The sequence below is a fragment of the Sinohyriopsis cumingii genome, chromosome 17, assembly GCF_028554795.1.
Source record: "Sinohyriopsis cumingii isolate HCF-2022 chromosome 17, ASM2855479v2, whole genome shotgun sequence".
NCBI classification, from domain to species: domain Eukaryota; kingdom Metazoa; phylum Mollusca; class Bivalvia; order Unionida; family Unionidae; genus Sinohyriopsis; species Sinohyriopsis cumingii.
Window position 1 is genome coordinate 90,528,961 of NC_142977.1, and position 17,500 is coordinate 90,546,460.

The window sequence follows — 17,500 nt, forward strand, 5'->3', positions numbered from 1 at the left end:
AGCATTTTCATAATAATGCAATAATCATGTAAAGTAATAATCATACAATGGGTATTCAAGGCTTTTTAGGGACCTCAGCATTTTCATAATAATGAAATAATTATGTAAAGTAACAGTCATATAATGGATATTCAAGGCTTTTAAGGGACCTCAGCATTTTCATAATAATGCAATAATTATGTAAAGTAATAATCATACAATGGGTATTCAAGGCTTTTTAGGGACCTCAGCATTTTCATAATAATGAAATAATTATGTAAAGTAACAGTCATATAATGGATATTCAAGGCTTTTAAGGGACCTCAGCATTTTCATAATAATGCAATAATTATGTAAAGTAATAATCATACAATGGGTATTCAAAGCTTTTTAGGGACCTCAGCATTTTCATAATAATGAAATAATTTTTATGTAAAGTAATAATCATACATGGGTATTCAAGGCTTTTTAGGGACCTCAGCATTTTCATAATAATGCAATAATTATGTAAAGTAATAATCATACAATGGGTATTCAAGGCTTTTTAGGGACCTCAGCATTTTCATAATAATGCAATAATTATGTAAAGTAATAATCATACAATGGGTATTCAAGGCTTTTTAGGGACCTCTGCATTTTCATAATAATGCAATAATTATGTAAAGTAATAATCATACATGGGTATTCAAGGCTTTTCAGGGACGTCAGCATTTTCATAATAATGAAATAATTATGTAAAGTAACAGTCATATAATGGATATTCAAGGCTTTTAAGGGACCTCAGCATTTTCATAATAATGCAATAATTATGTAAAGTAATAATCATACAATGGGTATTCAAGGCTTTTTAGGGATCTCAGCATTTTCATAATAATGCAATAATTATGTAAAGTAATAATCATACAATGGGTATTCAAGGCTTTTTAGGGACCTCAGCATTTTCATAATAATGCAATAATTATGTAAAGTAATAATCATACAATGGGTATTCAAGGCCTTTTAGGGACCTCAGCATTTTCATAATAATGAAATAATTATGTAAAGTAAAAGTCATATAATGGATATTCAAGGCTTTTAAGGGACCTCAGCATTTTCATAATAATGCAATAATTATGTAAAGTAATAATCATACAATGGGTATTCAAAGCTTTTTAGGGACCTCAGCATTTTCATAATAATGAAATAATTTTTATGTAAAGTAATATTCATACATGGGTATTCAAGGCTTTTTAGGGACCTCAGCATTTTCATAATAATGCAATAATTATGTAAAGTAATAATCATACAATGGGTATTCAAGGCTTTTTAGGGACCTCAGCATTTTCATAATAATGAAATAATTATGTAAAGTAACAGTCATATAATGGATATTCAAGGCTTTTAAGGGACCTCAGCATTTTCATAATAATGCAATAATTATGTAAAGTAATAATCATACAATGGGTATTCAAGGCTTTTTAGGGATCTCAGCATTTTCATAATAATGCAATAATTATGTAAAGTAATAATCATACAATGGGTATTCAAGGCTTTTTAGGGACCTCAGCATTTTCATAATAATGCAATAATTATGTAAAGTAATAATCATACAATGGGTATTCAAGGCCTTTTAGGGACCTCAGCATTTTCATAATAATGAAATAATTATGTAAAGTAAAAGTCATATAATGGATATTCAAGGCTTTTAAGGGACCTCAGCATTTTCATAATAATGCAATAATTATGTAAAGTAATAATCATACAATGGGTATTCAAAGCTTTTTAGGGACCTCAGCATTTTCATAATAATGAAATAATTTTTATGTAAAGTAATATTCATACATGGGTATTCAAGGCTTTTTAGGGACCTCAGCATTTTCATAATAATGCAATAATTATGTAAAGTAATAATCATACAATGGGTATTCAAGGCTTTTAAGGGACCTCAGCATTTTCATAATAATGCAATAATTATGTAAAGTAATAATCATACAATGGGTATTCAAGGCTTTTTAGGGACCTCAGCATTTTCATAATAATGCAATAATTATGTAAAGTAATAATCATACAATGGGTATTCAAGGCCTTTTAGGGACCTCAGCATTTTCATAATAATGCAATAATCATGTAAAGTAATAATCATACAATGGGTATTCAAGGCTTTTTAGGGACCTCAGCATTTTCATAATAATGCAATAATTATGTAAAGTAATAATCATACAATGGGTATTCAAGGCCTTTTAGGGACCTCAGCATTTTCATAATAATGCAATAATCATGTAAAGTAATAATCATACAATGGGTATTCAAGGCTTTTTAGGGACCTCAGCATTTTCATAATAATGAAATAATTATGTAAAGTAACAGTCATATAATGGATATTCAAGGCTTTTAAGGGACCTCAGCATTTTCATAATAATGCAATAATTATGTAAAGTAATAATCATACAATGGGTATTCAAAGCTTTTTAGGGACCTCAGCATTTTCATAATAATGAAATAATTTTTATGTAAAGTAATAATCATACATGGGTATTCAAGGCATTTTAGGGACCTCAGCATTTTCATAATAATGCAATAATTATGTAAAGTAATAATCATACAATGGGTATTCAAGGCTTTTTAGGGACCTCAGCATTTTCATAATAATGCAATAATTATGTAAAGTAATAATCATACAATGGGTATTCAAGGCTTTTTAGGGACCTCAGCATTTTCATAATAATGCAATAATTATGTAAAGTAATAATCATACAATGGGTATTCAAGGCTTTTTAGGGACCTCTGCATTTTCATAATAATGCAATAATTATGTAAAGTAATAATCATACATGGGTATTCAAGGCTTTTCAGGGACCTCAGCATTTTCATAATAATGAAATAATTATGTAAAGTAACAGTCATATAATGGATATTCAAGGCTTTTAAGGGACCTCAGCATTTTCATAATAATGCAATAATTATGTAAAGTAATAATCATACAATGGGTATTCAAGGCTTTTTAGGGACCTCGGCATTTTCATAATAATGCAATAATTATGTAAAGTAATAATCATACAATGGGTATTCAAGGCTTTTTAGGGACCTCAGCATTTTCATAATAATGCAATAATTATGTAAAGTAATAATCATACAATGGGTATTCAAGGCTTTTTAGGGACCTCAGCATTTTCATAATAATGAAATAATTTTTATGTAAAGTAATAATCATACATGGGTATTCAAGGCTTTTTAGGGACCTCAGCATTTTCATAATAATGCAATAATTATGTAAAGTAATAATCATACAATGGGTATTCAAGGCTTTTTAGGGACCTCAGCATTTTCATAATAATGCAATAATTATCTAAAGTAATAATCATACAATGGGTATTCAAGGCTTTTTAGGGACCTCAGCATTTTCATAATAATGCAATAATTATGTAAAGTAATAATCATACAATGGGTATTCAAGGCTTTTTAGGGACCTCAGCATTTTCATAATAATGCAATAATTATGTAAAGTAATAATCATACAATAGGTATTCAAGGCGTTTTAGGGACCTCAGCATTTTCATAATAATGCAATAATTATTTAAAGTAATAATCATACAATGGGTATTCAAGGCTCTTTAGGGACCTCAGCATTTTCATAATAATGAAATAATTATGTAAAGTAATAATCATACAATGGGTATTCAAGGCTTTTTAGGGACCTCAGCATTTTCATAATAATGAAATAATTATGTAAAGTAACAGTCATATAATGGATATTCAAGGCTTTTAAGGGACCTCAGCATTTTCATAATAATGCAATAATTATGTAAAGTAATAATCATACAATGGGTATTCAAGGCTTTTTAGGGACCTCAGCATTTTCATAATAATGCAATAATTATGTAAAGTAATAATCATACAATGGGCATTCAAGGCTTTTTAGGGACCTCAGCATTTTCATAATAATGCAATAATTATGTAAAGTAATAATCATACAATGGGCATTCAAGGCTTTTTAGGGACCTCTGCATTTTCATAATAATGCAATAATTATGTAAAGTAATAATCATACATGGGTATTCAAGGCTTTTCAGGGACCTCAGCATTTTCATAATAATGAAATAATTATGTAAAGTAACAGTCATATAATGGATATTCAAGGCTTTTAAGGGACCTCAGCATTTTCATAATAATGCAATAATTATGTAAAGTAATAATCATACAATGGGTATTCAAGGCCTTTTAGGGACCTCAGCATTTTCATAATAATGCAATAATTATGTAAAGTAATAATCATACAATGGGTATTCAAGGCTTTTTAGGGACCTCAGCATTTTCATAACAATGAAATAATTTTTATGTAAAGTAATAATCATACATGGGTATTCAAGGCTTTTTAGGGACCTCAGCATTTTCATAATAATGCAATAATTATGTAAAGTAATAATCATACAATGGGTATTCAAGGCTTTTTAGGGACCTCAGCATTTTCATAATAATGCAATAATTATGTAAAGTAATAATCATACAATGGGTATTCAAGGCCTTTTAGGGACCTCAGCATTTTCATAATAATGCAATAATCATGTAAAGTAATAATCATACAATGGGTATTCAAGGCTTTTTAGGGACCTCAGCATTTTCATAATAATGAAATAATTATGTAAAGTAACAGTCATATAATGGATATTCAAGGCTTTTAAGGGACCTCAGCATTTTCATAATAATGCAATAATTATGTAAAGTAATAATCATACAATGGGTATTCAAAGCTTTTTAGGGACCTCAGCATTTTCATAATAATGAAATAATTTTTATGTAAAGTAATAATCATACATGGGTATTCAAGGCATTTTAGGGACCTCAGCATTTTCATAATAATGCAATAATTATGTAAAGTAATAATCATACAATGGGTATTCAAGGCTTTTAAGGGACCTCAGCATTTTCATAATAATGCAATAATTATGTAAAGTAATAATCATACAATGGGTATTCAAGGCTTTTTAGGGACCTCGGCATTTTCATAATAATGCAATAATTATGTAAAGTAATAATCATACAATGGGTATTCAAGGCTTTTTAGGGATCTCTGCATTTTCATAATAATGCAATAATTATGTAAAGTAATAATCATACATGGGTATTCAAGGCTTTTCAGGGACCTCAGCATTTTCATAATAATGAAATAATTATGTAAAGTAACAGTCATATAATGGATATTCAAGGCTTTTAAGGGACCTCAGCATTTTCATAATAATGCAATAATTATGTAAAGTAATAATCATACAATGGGTATTCAAGGCTTTTTAGGGACCTCAGCATTTTCATAATAATGCAATAATTATGTAAAGTAATAATCATACAATGGGTATTCAAGGCTTTTTAGGGACCTCAGCATTTTCATAATAATGCAATAATTATGTAAAGTAATAATCATACAATGGGTATTCAAGGCCTTTTAGGGACCTCAGCATTTTCATAATAATGAAATAATTATGTAAAGTAAAAGTCATATAATGGATACTCAAGGCTTTTAAGGGACCTCAGCATTTTCATAATAATGCAATAATTATGTAAAGTAATAATCATACAATGGGTATTCAAAGCTTTTTAGGGACCTCAGCATTTTCATAATAATGAAATAATTTTTATGTAAAGTAATAATCATACATGGGTATTCAAGGCTTTTTAGGGACCTCAGCATTTTCATAATAATGCAATAATTATGTAAAGTAATAATCATACAGTGGGTATTCAAGGCTTTTTAGGGACCTCAGCATTTTCATAACAATGAAATAATTTTTATGTAAAGTAATAATCATACATGGGTATTCAAGGCTTTTTAGGGACCTCAGCATTTTCATAATAATGCAATAATTATGTAAAGTAATAATCATACAATGGGTATTCAAGGCTTTTAAGGGACCTCAGCATTTTCATAATAATGCAATAATTATGTAAAGTAATAATCATACAATGGGTATTCAAGGCTTTTTAGGGACCTCAGCATTTTCATAATAATGCAATAATTATGTAAAGTAATAATCATACATGGGTATTCAAGGCTTTTCAGGGACCTCAGCATTTTCATAATAATGAAATAATTATGTAAAGTAACAGTCATATAATGGATATTCAAGGCTTTTTAGGGACCTCAGCATTTTCATAATAATGCAATAATTATGTAAAGTAATAATCATACAATGGGTATTCAAGGCTTTTTAGGGACCTCAGCATTTTCATAATAATGAAATAATTTTTATGTAAAGTAATAATCATACATGGGTATTCAAGGCATTTTAGGGACCTCAGCATTTTCATAATAATGCAATAATTATGTAAAGTAATAATCATACAATGGGTATTCAAGGCTTTTTAGGGACCTCAGCATTTTCATAATAATGCAATAATTATGTAAAGTAATAATCATACAATGGGTATTCAAGGCTTTTTAGGGACCTCAGCATTTTCATAATAATGCAATAATTATGTAAAGTAATAATCATACAATGGGTATTCAAGGCTTTTTAGGGACCTCTGCATTTTCATAATAATGCAATAATTATGTAAAGTAATAATCATACATGGGTATTCAAGGCTTTTCAGGGACCTCAGCATTTTCATAATAATGAAATAATTATGTAAAGTAACAGTCATATAATGGATATTCAAGGCTTTTAAGGGACCTCAGCATTTTCATAATAATGCAATAATTATGTAAAGTAATAATCATACAATGGGTATTCAAGGCTTTTTAGGGACCTCGGCATTTTCATAATAATGCAATAATTATGTAAAGTAATAATCATACAATGGGTATTCAAGGCTTTTTAGGGACCTCAGCATTTTCATAATAATGCAATAATTATGTAAAGTAATAATCATACAATGGGTATTCAAGGCTTTTTAGGGACCTCAGCATTTTCATAATAATGAAATAATTTTTATGTAAAGTAATAATCATACATGGGTATTCAAGGCTTTTTAGGGACCTCAGCATTTTCATAATAATGCAATAATTATGTAAAGTAATAATCATACAATGGGTATTCAAGGCTTTTTAGGGACCTCAGCATTTTCATAATAATGCAATAATTATCTAAAGTAATAATCATACAATGGGTATTCAAGGCTTTTTAGGGACCTCAGCATTTTCATAATAATGCAATAATTATGTAAAGTAATAATCATACAATGGGTATTCAAGGCTTTTTAGGGACCTCAGCATTTTCATAATAATGCAATAATTATGTAAAGTAATAATCATACAATGGGTATTCAAGGCGTTTTAGGGACCTCAGCATTTTCATAATAATGCAATAATTATGTAAAGTAATAATCATACAATGGGTATTCAAGGCTCTTTAGGGACCTCAGCATTTTCATAATAATGAAATAATTATGTAAAGTAATAATCATACAATGGGTATTCAAGGCTTTTTAGGGACCTCAGCATTTTCATAATAATGCAATAATTATGTAAAGTAACAGTCATATAATGGATATTCAAGGCTTTTAAGGGACCTCAGCATTTTCATAATAATGCAATAATTATGTAAAGTAATAATCATACAATGGGTATTCAAGGCTTTTTAGGGACCTCAGCATTTTCATAATAATGCAATAATTATGTAAAGTAATAATCATACAATGGGTATTCAAGGCTTTTTAGGGACCTCAGCATTTTCATAATAATGCAATAATTATGTAAAGTAATAATCATACAATGGGCATTCAAGGCTTTTTAGGGACCTCTGCATTTTCATAATAATGCAATAATTATGTAAAGTAATAATCATACATGGGTATTCAAGGCTTCTCAGGGACCTCAGCATTTTCATAATAATGAAATAATTATGTAAAGTAACAGTCATATAATGGATATTCAAGGCTTTTAAGGGACCTCAGCATTTTCATAATAATGCAATAATTATGTAAAGTAATAATCATACAATGGGTATTCAAGGCCTTTTAGGGACCTCAGCATTTTCATAATAATGCAATAATTATGTAAAGTAATAATCATACAATGGGTATTCAAGGCTTTTTAGGGACCTCAGCATTTTCATAACAATGAAATAATTTTTATGTAAAGTAATAATCATACATGGGTATTCAAGGCTTTTTAGGGACCTCAGCATTTTCATAATAATGCAATAATTATGTAAAGTAATAATCATACAATGGGTATTCAAGGCTTTTTAGGGACCTCAGCATTTTCATAATAATGCAATAATTATGTAAAGTAATAATCATACAATGGGTATTCAAGGCCTTTTAGGGACCTCAGCATTTTCATAATAATGCAATAATCATATAAAGTAATAATCATACAATGGGTATTCAAGGCTTTTTAGGGACCTCAGCATTTTCATAATAATGAAATAATTATGTAAAGTAACAGTCATATAATGGATATTCAAGGCTTTTAAGGGACCTCAGCATTTTCATAATAATGCAATAATTATGTAAAGTAATAATCATACAATGGGTATTCAAAGCTTTTTAGGGACCTCAGCATTTTCATAATAATGAAATAATTTTTATGTAAAGTAATAATCATACATGGGTATTCAAGGCATTTTAGGGACCTCAGCATTTTCATAATAATGCAATAATTATGTAAAGTAATAATCATACAATGGGTATTCAAGGCTTTTAAGGGACCTCAGCATTTTCATAATAATGCAATAATTATGTAAAGTAATAATCATACAATGGGTATTCAAGGCTTTTTAGGGACCTCGGCATTTTCATAATAATGCAATAATTATGTAAAGTAATAATCATACAATGGGTATTCAAGGCTTTTTAGGGACCTCTGCATTTTCATAATAATGCAATAATTATGTAAAGTAATAATCATACATGGGTATTCAAGGCTTTTCAGGGACCTCAGCATTTTCATAATAATGAAATAATTATGTAAAGTAACAGTCATATAATGGATATTCAAGGCTTTTAAGGGACCTCAGCATTTTCATAATAATGCAATAATTATGTAAAGTAATAATCATACAATGGGTATTCAAGGCTTTTTAGGGACCTCAGCATTTTCATAATAATGCAATAATTATGTAAAGTAATAATCATACAATGGGTATTCAAGGCTTTTTAGGGACCTCATCATTTTCATAATAATGCAATAATTATGTAAAGTAATAATCATACAATGGGTATTCAAGGCCTTTTAGGGACCTCAGCATTTTCATAATAATGAAATAATTATGTAAAGTAAAAGTCATATAATGGATATTCAAGGCTTTTAAGGGACCTCAGCATTTTCATAATAATGCAATAATTATGTAAAGTAATAATCATACAATGGGTATTCAAAGCTTTTTAGGGACCTCAGCATTTTCATAATAATGAAATAATTTTTATGTAAAGTAATAATCATACATGGGTATTCAAGGCTTTTTAGGGACCTCAGCATTTTCATAATAATGCAATAATTATGTAAAGTAATAATCATACAATGGGTATTCAAGGCTTTTAAGGGACCTCAGCATTTTCATAATAATGCAATAATTATGTAAAGTAATAATCATACAATGGGTATTCAAGGCTTTTTAGGGACCTCAGCATTTTCATAATAATGCAATAATTATGTAAAGTAATAATCATACATGGGTATTCAAGGCTTTTCAGGGACCTCAGCATTTTCATAATAATGAAATAATTATGTAAAGTAACAGTCATATAATGGATATTCAAGGCTTTTTAGGGACCTCAGCATTTTCATAATAATGCAATAATTATGTAAAGTAATAATCATACAATGGGTATTCAAGGCTTTTTAGGGACCTCAGCATTTTCATAATAATGCAATAATTATGTAAAGTAATAATCAGACAATGGGTATTCAAGGCTTTTTAGGGACCTCAGCATTTTCATAATAATGCAATAATTATGTAAAGTAATAATCATACAATGGGTATTCAAGGCTTTTAAGGGACCTCAGCATTTTCATAATAATGCAATAATTATGTAAAGTAATAATCATACAATGGGTATTCAAGGCTTTTTAGGGACCTCAGCATTTTCATAATAATGCAATAATTATGTAAAGTAATAATCATACAATGGGTATACAAGGCTTTTTAGGGACCTCAGCATTTTCATAATAATGAAATAATTATGTAAAGTAACAGTCATATAATTGATATTCAAGGCTTTTTAGGGACCTCAGCATTTTCATAATAATGCAGTAATTATGTAAAGTAATAATCATACAATGGGTATTCAAGGCTTTTTAGGGACCTCAGCATTTTCATAATAATGAAATAATTATGTAAAGTAACAGTCATATAATGGATATTCAAGGCTTTTTAGGGACCTCAGCATTTTCATAATAATGCAATAATTATGTAAAGTAATAATCATACAATGGGTATTCAAAGCTTTTTAGGGACCTCAGCATTTTCATAATAATGAAATAATTTTTATGTAAAGTAATAATCATACATGGGTATTCAAGGCTTTTTAGGGACCTCAGCATTTTCATAATAATGCAATAATTATGTAAAGTAATAATCATACAATGGGTATTCAAGGCTTTTTAGGGACCTCAGCATTTTCATAATAATGCAATAATTATGTAAAGTAATAATCATACAATGGGTATTCAAGGCTTTTTAGGGACCTCAGCATTTTCATAATAATGCAATAATTATGTAAAGTAATAATCATACAATGGGTATTCAAGGCTTTTTAGGGACCTCAGCATTTTCATAATAATGCAATAATTATGTAAAGTAATAATCATACAATGGGTATTCAAGGCCTTTTGGGGACCTCAGTAATTTCATTATAATGCAATAATTATGTAAAGTAATAATCATACAATGGGTATTCAAGGTTTTTTAGGGACCTCAGCATTTTCATAATAATGAAATAACTATGTAAAGTAATAATCATACAATGGGTATTCAAGGCGTTTTAGGGACCTCAGTAATTTCATAATAATGCAATAATTATGTAAAATAACAGTCATACAATGGGTATTCAAGGCTTTTAAGGGACCTCAGCATTTTCATAATAATGAAATAATTATGTAAAGTAATAATCATACAATGGGTATTCAAGGCGTTTTAGGGACCTCAGTAATTTCATAATAATGCAATAATTATGTAAAATAACAGTCATACAATGGGTATTCAAGGCTTTTTAGGGACCTCAGCATTTTCATAATAATGAAATAATTATGTAAAGTAACATTCACACAATGGGTATTCAATGCTTTTTCGGGACCTCAGCATTTTCATAATAATGAAATAATTATGTAAAGTAACATTCACACAATGGGTATTCAAGGCTTTTTAGGGACCTCAGTAATTTCATAATAATGCAATAATTATGTAAAATAACAGTCATACAATGGGTATTCGAGTCTTTTTAAGAAGCTATTATGTTTTTTGTTAAGCTTTTGAAAATATTAGCATTTCATATTTTTAAACAAAATAATTTCTTTTTCAATTTTTCCGACAAGTGATGGGTCACTGAATGTCAACCGTAATATAAGCAGTCACATTGTAATAATCTTTGGTGGGTGAAACAATGCTATATGTAGCGTCTGCCTCACTAGGTTCTCAGCATTAAGAGGTTAGTGTTAGGACTGGTCGGCCTGGTGTCGGGATAATGTATCTGGGTGGAGCATGATGCCACATGTCTGCGGCCATGATGCCCCAGTGCTAGACGTAACTATAAACTGCCACACTGTAGACATCGTAGCGATATGACTGAAAAATTGTTAAAGTCCGTTAAAAATCCAAATCTCTCTCTCTCTCTCTCTCTCTCTCACACACACACACACACACACACACACACTATACGAAGCTGTATTTGAACGAGTCCACCAAGAACGGATGTTCTGGTTTACGTGGCGCTGTTCCGTATGTTTACATTTTGGCGTATGCGATCGATATGATGTTCGCTTTTTCTATGACTTGTAGTCAATAAGTGAATGCCTCCTTATTTGGCGTAATCACGCCAATCTCCTCACAAGAAATATACAGTTAGCCTAGATACAGCGATGGTGACACCATTGTATTATCGGACTTTGTACAACTTCAATCCAAGACGAACTAATCTGAATTTTTAACTAGCATCAAGCGTCAGTCAAAGCTGAGGCAGATTGTACCAAAGTACATCCATAGTTTATTCTTCTCTCATATTGTTAGGGGAGGGAATTAAGCGACCAAGTTCAAACTATCCATCCTGCTCACAAGTAGATGTAGATGATCTCGTCAGGCTTTAAAATTGAAAATCCTTTGTGCCAGGATGCACTCCCAAAAATTCGGACAAATTCTGTTCAGTGATATTTTTAGAAGTTGCTTGATTGTTTTCTATTTTTGCTGACGATAGTCATATCTGAAAACAGATTAGCACAGTTTGCATAAACCTAAATGTCCTTCATGCTAGGTTGTTTTAAGATAAATTTGGTCAAATTCTGCTTGTGGTTATTGAAACGATGTCACTTTAAAGTATTTTTTTTTCCTTTTAGTAAAGTCGGAAAAAATTGATTGTTTGCATCATTTATTTAAATTTGAAAGGACGTTATATCACAATGCTTCATAGTGAGAATTTGTAGAAGTCGCTTGGATATATATTTTTTCTATAACTGCGGATATGTGTAATGGCGGGTTGTTATCATTCCTACAAATCTAAAAGGCCTTAATGTCAGCTGCTTTCCGTCATGTTTATTCAGATTATTAAGAGTGAAATGAAAGGATGGAACTCGCGGAAAGTCTTTTTAGTCGGTGCTGCACTTTCTTTCTTGCAAATATTTGCATTATGTGAAAATCAGTCACTTGTTTCGTTGGGGGCTTTGTTGTTTTGTTTTTTCTTCCAAAAGCTAAACTGCGCAGCAGCAATGCTGGACATGCCGAACATGGAAGGAGCGAAACGAATAATCGAAGGTCTAGGAACAGCAGTACTGGTTATAACTAACAGGGTTATAACCAATAGTTGTATTGTAATAAAGCCAATCACTTGTTTCTTTGTTAGTTTCGTTGGGTTTATTTTATTACTTTCAGGTATCTAATTATGTGCCGACAAAATGGGTTCCAAACCGACCTCTCTAACAAAGCCACAAAGTAGAAATGTCGGGCAGGACGAATACAGGAGGAGCAAAAACAATGATGGAAACGCTGGATACAACAACACTGTTTATAATCAACCAGGTTATAGCCAAAATGGTAGCGAACAACAAGGCAGTAACCAACATGGTAATAATCAACAAGGTAATAAGCAACATGGTAACAATCAACATGGTAATAACCAACATGGTAACAATCAACAAGGTAATAACCAACAGGATCATCATCAACCTGGATATGATCAGCAAGATCACCATCAAAAAGGATATCAGCAGCAGGGACATCAGGATGAAATAACACGCCAGGAACAAAGCGAATCCATCCAGCCACGATCGCCAGTGTATTTAGATCCCGAATCAGAACCAGAACCAAACAAAGAAACGGAACGGGAACCAGAACCAGGTATAAGCTAACTAAAGTTCCGCGATATTATTAGCTAAGTTTTGTCAGGTGAGGGTGGGGTGTGGTGTGGTGGGGAAATATGTGGCTTATGTTTCGATGTCATCTAAAGTCTCATAAATAACCTACTGAGGTAAATATAAAGTGTTTTTGGATTTTGAAATTATATTCTTTCAAGCATTTAACTTTCTATAAGACCAGAGCATATTGTAGTTCTGTTATGAATCGATTTATTTTGCCTAAAATATTTGATCAACCGATATGTTTTTGTCGTTTTTCAGTCAAAAAGTAAGAAATTTTCATTTGCATCGCAGCTTATTTATACAACAGCCGTCAGGCAGCAAAGTGTGCATATGAAAACAAAATTCGATATGTGTATTGTGAGTACAGGCAATGCAATGGTTGCCAGAAACCTGGAGATCCATGTTCGATTCTCAGTAGGTGACAAATTAACAGTTATGTAACCTGTATGATAATATGTATGCTCTATATATGAATTAGCTTCGTGTCATCACGCATCATCCTGTTGAAACGAGCGATTGAAATTTCTGCTGTGTCTTGAGTATATCTAACTTTCTATAATAGGTTTATATGGTTTGTTTACTGTCAGTAGAATACAGAATGGCCGTGTAATAAGATAAAAGTCAATTACTTGGACGCCATGCCCATTCCTTCATGGAGATGTGCGCTTAATCGAAATGGCACGGAGTTTTGGCGCATGCAGGCAAGGCTATGGTTGCCTTAACCTGCAGAGACGCAGGTACCCCGGTTTGATTTAGAGGAGGGAACACACGCTTCTGATAATATTCTCCCTCTTTCCCTCTCCTTCACTCTCTCTCTCTCTCTCTCGTTATATATATATATATATATATATATATATATATATATATATATATATATATATATATATATATGGGTGTGTGTGTGTGTATATATATATATATATATATATATATATATATATATATATATATATATATATATATATCCGTCTTGCAACCAGAACCAGAAACAGAACCGGAACCGGAACCAGAAAGGAAACTGGAATCAGAGCCGGAACCGGAACCAGAAAAGAAACTGGAATCAGAGTATGAGCTAGAACTAGAACCAGAACCAGCGACAGGACTTGAACCGGAAGAGCAACGCAAATTCGAACCCGTACCCGAACTAAAACTTGAGCACGATAGGAAAACTGAACCAAACCATGTTATGCATTCACGTCAGGACAACCGTAAGGAAAACTTTGATGGCTACGAAGAATCAGATCATGGAGGTCATGAATGTTTTATTGAATTTAGGCAAAATGGAGAAGATCTTGATCGTTTATATGAGCAATACCCGAATACCAGTACTGGCCCATTCGTAGATCTGGAATTTACTTTGGATGACGCAATAGAAAACCAGACTGAAGTAATAGAATGGAAAAGACCAATGGTATATTACAGATCTATGTTTATAGAATCTTAAAGTGAAAATGTTATAAAAATTATAGTTAACATAATTTTGTCTTCATTGATGTTACAAAAATCGTATCTGCAGCAATATCCACACATTTATGCACGTGCTTAGCGTAGTAATACAGCCTTTCTAGTAAGAGACATATAGCGTGGCATATAGACATTTATAAACGTGTTTGTTGTAGTGGTATAATCCCTTTAGTACAAGACATATAGCGTGGCATACAGACATTTATAAACATGCTTTGTGTAGTGATATAATCCCCTTAGTACAAGACATATAGCGTGGCATACGGACATTTATAAACATGCTTTGTGTAGTGATATAATCCCCTTAGTACGAGACATATAGCGTGGCATATATACATTTATAAACGTGCTTAGCGTAGTAATACAACCTTTCTAGTACGAGACATATAGCGTGGCATATAGACATTTATAAACATGCTTTGTTTAGTGATAGAATCCCCTTAGTACGAGACATATAGCGTGGCATATAGACATTTATAAACGTGCTTAATGTAGTAATGCAACCTTTCTAGTACGAGACATATAGCGTGGCATATAGACATTTATAAACATGCTTTGTGTAGTGATATAATCCCCTTAGTACGAGACATATAGCGTGGCATATAGACATTTATAAACGTGCTTAATGTAGTAATACAACCTTTCTAGTACGTGACATATAGCGTGGCATATAGACATCTATAAACTTGCTTAGTGTAGTGATAGAATCCCCTTAGTAGGAGGCATATAGCGTGGCATACAGACATTTATAAACGTGCTTAATGTAGTAATGCAACCTTTCTAGTACGAGACATATAGCGTGGCATATAGACATTTATAAACATGCTTTGTGTAGTGATAGAATCCCCTTAGTAGGAGACATATAGCGTGGCATATAGACATTTATAAACGTGCTTAATGTAGTAATGCAACCTTTCTAGTACGAGACATATAGCGTGGCATATAGACATTTATAAACATGCTTTGTGTAGTGATATAATCCCCTTAGTACGAGACATATAGCGTGGCATACAGACATTTATAAACGTGCTTAATGTAGTAATACAGCCTTTCTAGTACGAGACATATAGCGTGGCATATAGACATTTATAAACATGCTTGGTGTAGTGATATAATCCTCTTAGTACGAGACATATAGCGTGGCATAGACATTTATAAACTTGCTTAGTGTAGTAATGCAACCTTTCTAGTACGAGACATATAGCGTGGCATATAAACATCTATAAACATGCTTGGTGTAGTGATAGAATCCCCTTAGTACGAGACATATAGCGTGGCATATAGACATTTATAAACGTGCTTAGTGTAGTAATGCAACCTTTCTAGTACGAGACATATAGCGTGGCATATAGACATTTATAAACTTGCTTAGTGTAGTAATGCAACCTTTCTAGTACGAGACATATAGCGTGGCATATAAACATCTATAAACATGCTTGGTTTAGTGATAGAATCCCCTTAGTACGAGACATATAGCGTGGCATATAGACATTTATAAACATGCTTAATGTAGTAATGCAACCTTTCTAGTACGAGACATATAGCGTGGCATATAGACATTTATAAACTTGCTTAGTGTAGTAATGCAACCTTTCTAGTACGAGACATATAGCGTGGCATATAAACATCTATAAACATGCTTGGTTTAGTGATAGAATCCCCTTAGTACGAGACATATAGCGTGGCATATAGACATTTATAAACATGCTTGGTGTAGTGGTAGAATCCCCTTAGTACGAGACATATAGCGTGGCATATAAACATCTATAAACATGCTTGGTTTAGTGATAGAATCCCCTTAGTACGAGACATATAGCGTGGCATATAGACATTTATAAACATGCTTTGTGTAGTGATATAATCCCCTTAGTACGAGACATATAGCGTGGCATACAGACATTTATAAACGTGCTTAATGTAGTAATACAGCCTTTCTAGTACGAGACATATAGCGTGGCATATAGACATTTATAAACATGCTTGGTGTAGTGATATAATCCTCTTAGTACGAGACATATAGCGTGGCATAGACATTTATAAACTTGCTTAGTGTAGTAATGCAACCTTTCTAGTACGAGACATATAGCGTGGCATATAAACATCTATAAACATGCTTGGTGTAGTGATAGAATCCCCTTAGTACGAGACATATAGCGTGGCATATAGACATTTATAAACGTGCTTAGTGTAGTAATGCAACCTTTCTAGTACGAGACATATAGCGTGGCATATAGACATTTATAAACTTGCTTAGTGTAGTAATGCAACCTTTCTAGTACGAGACATATAGCGTGGCATATAGACATCTATAAACATGCTTGGTGTAGTGATAGAATCCCCTTAGTACGAGACATATAGCGTGGCATATAGACATTTATAAACATGCTTAATGTAGTAATGCAACCTTTCTAGTACGAGACATATAGCGTGGCATATAGACATTTATAAACTTGCTTAGTGTAGTAATGCAACCTTTCTAGTACGAGACATATAGCGTGGCATATAGACATCTATAAACATGCTTGGTGTAGTGATAGAATCCCCTTAGTACGAGACATATAGCGTGGCATATAGACA

General features: G+C 31.6%; 1 protein-coding gene across 1 annotated transcript in view; it reads left to right on the forward strand.

Annotated features, from left to right (window-relative positions):
- Positions 1-17,500, forward strand: part of LOC149779402 (uncharacterized) — a 59,930-nt gene that overhangs the window by 15,686 nt on the left and 26,744 nt on the right. Inside the window, exons 2-3 of the mRNA XM_089938613.1 lie at positions 12,975-13,439; positions 14,440-14,870. Coding sequence (XP_089794739.1) covers positions 12,998-13,439; positions 14,440-14,870 — 873 coding nt within the window. The 5' untranslated portion in view covers positions 12,975-12,997. The remainder of the gene's footprint in view (positions 1-12,974; positions 13,440-14,439; positions 14,871-17,500) is intronic.